The following is a 6,769-nucleotide window of genomic DNA, read 5'->3' as shown; positions in this document are numbered from 1 at the left end:
GGGGGGCGGAAGGAAGGAGAGAGGTGTGGGGGGGGAAGGAGAGGGGGGGGGGGGGGGAAAGGAGAGAGGGGGGGGGGGGGAGGAAGGGAGAGAGGGGGGGGGGGAGGAAGGAGAGAGGGGGGGGGGAGGAAGGAGAGAGGGGGGGGGGAGGAAGGAGAGAGGGGGGGGGGAGAAGGAGGGAGAGGGGGGGGGTGGAAGGAGAGAGGGGGGGGAGGAAGGAGAGAGGGGGGGGGGGAGGAAGGGAGAGAGGGGGGGGGAGGAAGGAGAGAGGGGGGGGGGGGAGGAAGGGGAGGGGGGGGAGGAAGGAGGAGAGAGGGGGGGGAGGAAGGGGGAGAGGGGGGGGAGGAAGGGGAGAGGGGGGGGGGAGGAGAGGAGGGGGGGGGAAGGAGAAGAGAGGGGGGGGGAGGAGAGAGAGGGGGGGGGGAAGGAGAGAGAGGGGGGGGGAAGGAGAGAGAGGGGGGGGAGGAGAGAGAGGGGGGGGAAGGAGAGAGAGGGGGGGGGAAGGAGAGAGAGGGGGGGGGAAGGAGAGAGAGGGGGGGGAAGGAGAGAGAGGGGGGGGAAGGAGAGAGAGGGGGGGGAAGGAGAGAGAGGGGGGGGAAGGAGAGAGAGGGGGGGGAAGGAGAGAGAGGGGGGGGAAGGAGAGAGAGGGGGGGGGAAGGGAGAGAGAGGGGGGGGGAAGGAGAGAGAGGGGGGGGAAGGAGAGAGAGGGGGGGGAAGGAGAGAGAGGGGGGGGGAAGGAGAGAGAGGGGGGGGAAGGAGAGAGAGGGGGGGGAAGGAGAGAGAGGGGGGGGAAGGAGAGAGAGGGGGGGGAAGGAGAGAGAGGGGGGGGAAGGAGAGAGAGGGGGGGGAAGGAGAGAGAGGGGGGGAAGGAGAGAGAGGGGGGGAAGGAGAGAGAGGGGGGGGAAGGAGAGAGAGGGGGGGGAAGGAGAGAGAGGGGGGGGAAGGAGAGAGAGGGGGGGGAAGGAGAGAGAGGGGGGGGGGAAGGAGAGAGAGGGGGGGGAAGGAGAGAGAGGGGGGGGAAGGAGAGAGAGGGGGGGAAGGAGAGAGAGGGGGGGGAAGGAGAGAGAGGGGGGGGAAGGAGAGAGGGGGGGGAAGGAGAGAGAGGGGGGGGAAGGAGAGAGAGGGGGGGGAAGGAGAGAGAGGGGGGGGAAGGAGAGAGAGGGGGGGGAAGGAGAGAGAGGGGGGGGAAGGAGAGAGAGGGGGGGAGGGAAGGGAGAGGGGGGGGGAAGGAGAGGAGAGGGGGGGGAAGGAGAGAGAGGGGGGGGGAAGGAGAGAGGGGGGGGGAAGGAGAGAGAGGGGGGGGGAAAGAGGAGGGGGGGGGAAGGAGAGAGAGGGGGGGGGAAGGAGAGAGGGGGGGGGAAGGGAGAGAGGGGGGGGGAAGGAGAGAGGGGGGGGGGAAGGGAAGGAGAGAGGGGGGGGGAGGAGAGAGGGGGGGGGGGGAAGGTGTGAGGTGGGGGGAGGTGGGGTGGGGGGGGGGAAGGGTGAGGGGGGGGGTGGAGTAGAGGGGGGGGAAGGAGAGAGGGGGGGGATGGAGAGGGGGGGGAAGGAGAGAGGGGGGGGGGAGGGCAAGAGTGGGGGGGGAGGGCAAGAGTGGGGGGGGGAGGGCAAGAGTGGGGGGGGGAGGGCAAGAGTGGGGGGGGGGAGGGCAAGAGTGGGGGGGGAGGGGCAAGAGTGGGGGGGGAGGGCAAGAGTGGGGGGGGAGGGCAAGAGTGGGGGGGGGAGGGCAAGAGTGGGGGGGGGGAGGGCAAGAGTGGGGGGGGGAGGGCAAGAGTGGGGGGGGGGGAGTGGCAAGAGTGGGGGGGGGAGGGGCAAGAGTGGGGGGGGGGAGGGCAAGAGTGGGGGGGGGGGGGGGAGGGCAAGAGTGGGGGGGGGAGGGCAAGAGTGGGGGGGGGGAGGGCAAGAGTGGGGGGGGGAGGGCAAGAGTGGGGGGGGGGAGGGCAAGAGTGGGGGGGGGGGAGGGCAAGAGTGGGGGGGGGGGGGAGGGCAAGAGTGGGGGGGGGGAGGGCAAGAGTGGGGGGGGAGGGCAAGAGTGGGGGGGGGGAGGGCAAGAGTGGGGGGGGAGGGCAAGAGTGGGGGGGGGAGGGCAAGAGTGGGGGGGGGAGGGCAAGGTGGGGGGGGGGAGGGCAAGAGTGGGGGGGGGAGGGCAAGAGTGGGGGGTGGGGGGGTGGGGGGGGGGGAGGGCAAGAGGGGGGGGGGAGGGCAAGAGTGGCGGGGGGAGGGCAAGAGTGGCGGGGGGAGGGCAAGAGTGGGGGGGGCAGGGCAAGAGTGGGGGGGGGCAGGGCAAGAGTGGGGGGGGCAGGGCAAGAGTGGGGGGGGGAGGGCAAGAGTGGGGGGGGGAGGGCAAGAGTGGGGGGGGGGAGGGCAAGAGTGGGGGGGGGGAGGGCAAGAGTGGGGGGGGGAGGGCAAGAGTGGGGGGGGGAGGGCAAGAGTGGGGGGGGGGAGGGCAAGAGTGGGGGGGGGAGGGCAAGAGTGGGGGGGGGGAGGGCAAGAGTGGGGGGGGGGGGAGGGCAAGAGTGGGGGGGGTGACACACGAGTCGGGGGGGGTGACACACGAGTCGGGGGGGGGGGGTGACACACGAGTCGGGGGGGGGGTGACACACGAGTCGGGGGGGGGGGGATGACACGAGTCGGGGGGGGGGGGGTGACACGAGTCGGGGGGGGGTGACACGAGTCGGGGGGGGGGGTGACACGAGTCGGGGGGGGGGCTTGACACGAGTCGGGGGGGGGGCTTGACACGAGTCGGGGGGGGGGCTTGACACGAGTCGGGGGGGGGGGGACACGAGTCGGGGGGGGGGGGGACACGAGTCGGGGGGGGGGGGACACGAGTCGGGGGGGGGGGGGACACGAGTCGGGGGGGGGGGGGGGACACGAGTCGGGGGGGGGGGGGACACGAGTCGGGGGGGGGGGGGGGAGACACGAGTCGGGGGGGGGGGGGGGACACGAGTCCGGGGGGGGGGGGGGGGGGGAGACACGAGTCGGTGCGGAGAAAAGGACTTGTACGTCTCCAGGCTCTCCTCAATCACACGGCACCCCCCCCCCCCCCCCCCCCCCCCCCCCAATCAACAGGTCTCCGAGTCCCTCCCCGGGGACAGGAGCTGACTGACCTGCAGCCGCTTCACCCCCCGATCTCCCACCCCCACCCCCAGCGGGCTCGCGCTCTCTCTCTCTCCCGCCCGTCCGTCCCCGGCACGAGCTCACTAACCGCCAGCCGACGATAAGCCTCGAGCGCCCTAACGGCGCTGTCCGTCAGTTTGACATGAAACAGCGAGAGGCGCGCTCCCCGGTTCAGCTTCTCACAGGACAGCCCGAACCGCCGCTCCTCACCCAGCGCCGCCATCTTCACCAGCCGACACTGGATCACCGCCTCTCGCTCCTCTCCGCTCCGCCCCGCCCCGGGATCACCGCCCACCGGCTCACCACCTCTCACTCCTCCCACTGGATCACTGATCACCGCCCCCTGCACTGCCCACCAGATCACCGCCCCCTGCACTGCCCACCAGATCACCACCTCCTGCACTGCCCACCAGATCATCACCCACCAGATCACCGCCCCCTGCACTGCCCACCAGATCACCGCCCCCTGCACTGCCCACCAGATCACCACCTCCTGCACTGCCCACCAGATCATCACCCACCAGATCACTGCCCCCTGCACTGCCCACTAGATCACCACCCACCAGATCACCGCCCCCTGCACTGCCCACCAGATCACTGCCCACCAGATCACCGCCTCCTGCACTGCCCACCAGATCACCACCCACCAGATCACTGCCCCCTGCACTGCCCACTAGATCACCACCCACCAGATCACCGCCCCCTGCACTGCCCACCAGATCACCACCTCCTGCACTGCCCACCAGATCACCACCCACCAGATCACTGCCCCCTGCACTGCCCACCAGATCACCGCCCCCTGCACTGCCCACCAGATCACCACCCACCAGATCACTGCCCACCAGATCACCACCCACCAGATCACTGCCTCTCACTCCACCCCAGGAATCACCACCCACCAGATCACTGCCTTTCACTCTGCCGCAGGACCACAGCCCACTGGATCGCCACCTCTCATCAGCCCTTGGGATCACCGTCTCTCGCTCCACCAACTGGATCCCTTCCCCCAGGCCAGCCACTGGCTGACCGCCTCTGCATTATAATCCTAGCTCTGCCCTGAATTGCCGCCACTTATCACGAATCACTGCCCCCCCACCCCCCCCATCCCCATTCTGCCCTGGGATCACCAGGTGCCATGCTGCTCACCAGATCACCACCTCTCACATCTGTCACTGGATCTCATCACACACATATCATACACTGGATCACCACCCAGTGGATCACTACCCTCCTGCACCACCCAGAGGATCTTTGTCCCCAGATCACTGCATCCATAATGCCCATTGGACACCGTCTCTTGCAACACCCTTCAGATCACTGCCTCCCACACTTTCTCCCACCCCTCGATCACTACCACTGGATCAACACCTCCTGCACCCAGAATAATGTTTCCCATACATCCCACTGGATCAGTCCCTCCCACAAGTTCATGTCTCTTGACTATTGGATCACCACTTCTCACATCCAGATCAACATTTCCTGCCTCTGTACCATTGCCACTTGATCACCATCTCCTGCCTCTGTACTATTGCCACTGGATCACCACAACTTACTGGATAACCACCTCTTAAACCCCCCACTCATTCCCCAGGTCACTACTGGCAGAATCAGCACCTCCCTACTGTTCCTGGATCACAACAGGCAGTGAAGAAAGCTAATAGCAAGCTGGCCTTCATAACAAGAGGAATTGAGTATAGAAGCAAAGAGGTCCTTCTGCAGCTGTACAGGGCCCTGGTGAGATCACAGCTGGAATATTGTGCGCAGTTTTGGTCTCTAAATATGAGGAAAGACATTCTGGCTATTGAGGGAGTGCAGCATAGATTCACAAGGTCAATTCCTGGAATGGCAGGACTATCTTATGCTAAACGATTGGAGCAACTGGGCTTGTATACACTTGAGTTTAGAAGGCTGAGAGGGGATCTGATTAAGACATATAAGATTATTAAAGGACTGGACACTCTGGAGGCAGGAAGCATGTTTCCACTAATGGGTGAGTCCCAAACCAGAGAACACAGTTTAAAAATAAGGGGTAGGCCATTCAGAATAGAGTTGAGGAGAAACTTCTTCACCCAGAGAGTGGTGGGTGTGTGGAATACTCTGCCCCAGAAAGCTGTGGAGGCCAAGTCTCTGAATACTTTCAAGAAAGAGTTGAATAGAGCTCTTAAGGATAGTTGAATCAAGGGTTATAGGGATAAGGCAGGAACAGGATACTGATTGAGGATGATCAGCCATGATCATAATGAATGGTGGTGCTGGCTCAAAGGACAGAATGGCCTACTCCTGTACCTACGGTCTAATGTCTTTTGTCAACCCATTGAATCACCACTTTCTGCCCTTGACCACCGCCCATTGGATCATCACATCTCACCACTGGCTCACTGCATCATCTACAGGAACAAATAATGTCTCCCATATGACCTCCAGGATCACCGCCTCCCACACTGCCCACTGGACCACTGCCTCCTGGATCACATCCTTCCACACCACCTACTGCATCAACACATCCCTCTCCAGGATCATTGCACCCTGCACCGTCCACTGGCTCACTGGCCCTCACCCAGATCACTACCACATGTACTGCCTATTGGATCACCACCTCCATCCTCAAATCATTGCCTCCAGCCCCTTGATCACCACCTCCCACCCTCTGGATCATCACCTTCTGTCCCACTCAAGGATTACCACCTGCTTTCTTCCACCATTGAACGCTGGTATTCTGTCCACCCACTCAATCCAAGATCATTCCCTGCCCACTAGATCACCCTATCACTGACTGCCACCCACCGGATCACTGTAATAGCTACAAGGACACCAAAGTCTGCCAACTAGATCACTCTTCACCTATTGGATTTAGCACCCTCTCAAAGCCCAGGATACACACTCATTCAATACCTAGATCATTTCCCCTTTAGATATCCACATCCTTCTCACTGGATCACCAGCTCACTCACTGTACTCCTACTTCGCATTCCAGTGTCCAGACCTCCCACTTGCTGGATCACTCATTCACCAGCTCATGTTGTCCAGAACTCCTATTCAATAAATCACCACCTCAAACTGGATTCAAGTATCCAGATTTCCACTCATTGGATTGCAACATCTCACTCAATGAATTCCAGGGTCCAGACCTCCCACTCACCTAATCACTCACCTAATTACTGCACCTTGCATTCCAGGTCTGTCACTGACTAGACCTTGATCTGCTGCTCACTATGATCATATCCTTTTTGCATAATCTGAATCTCTACTTCGACATCACACACTGGACTCTTAGTCCAGACCTGCCACTAAATGGATCGTTCACTGGGGTCCAGACCTTCCACTTACCACTGAGTCCTGGGCTTCAGATCTCCCATTCACTCACTCTTGCTATGATTGGATCCAACTCATTTGATCAGCACCATTCTAACTCCCTCCTACTGGATCCTGGGATCCAGACTGCTCAATTATTTGACTACTGAATTAGCACCTACACTTCTGATGGAGTGCATCCCAAGCTAATTGAAGAGATGGTGGGGTAAATAGCAAATGCGGTCATGGTAATTTGCCAAAGAATAGAGGAGTCTGGGGCGGTTCCAGTAGACTGGTAAACAACAAATGTGACACCACTGTTTAAAAAGAAGGTGGACAAAAGGCTTGTTAGCTAAACTTGGGC

General features: G+C 62.4%; 1 protein-coding gene across 3 annotated transcripts in view; it reads right to left on the bottom strand.

Annotated features, from left to right (window-relative positions):
* Positions 1-3,352, bottom strand: part of LOC140468865 (RNA polymerase II elongation factor ELL) — a 102,596-nt gene extending 99,244 nt beyond the window's left edge. For all 3 annotated transcript variants that reach the window (XR_011955854.1, XM_072564925.1, XM_072564926.1), the window contains exon 1: positions 3,203-3,352. Coding sequence is in view for 2 of the 3 variants with exons in the window: in XM_072564925.1 (XP_072421026.1) it covers positions 3,203-3,337 (135 nt within the window). In the remaining variant the exon portion in view is untranslated. The remainder of the gene's footprint in view (positions 1-3,202) is intronic.
* Positions 3,353-6,769: the final 3,417 nt, after the last annotated feature.

This window comes from Chiloscyllium punctatum, chromosome 48 (genome assembly GCF_047496795.1).
Source record: "Chiloscyllium punctatum isolate Juve2018m chromosome 48, sChiPun1.3, whole genome shotgun sequence".
Taxonomy (NCBI): domain Eukaryota; kingdom Metazoa; phylum Chordata; class Chondrichthyes; order Orectolobiformes; family Hemiscylliidae; genus Chiloscyllium; species Chiloscyllium punctatum.
The sequence above is the reverse complement of the archived record's forward strand: the minus strand, read 5'-3'. Positions and strand labels throughout refer to the sequence as shown.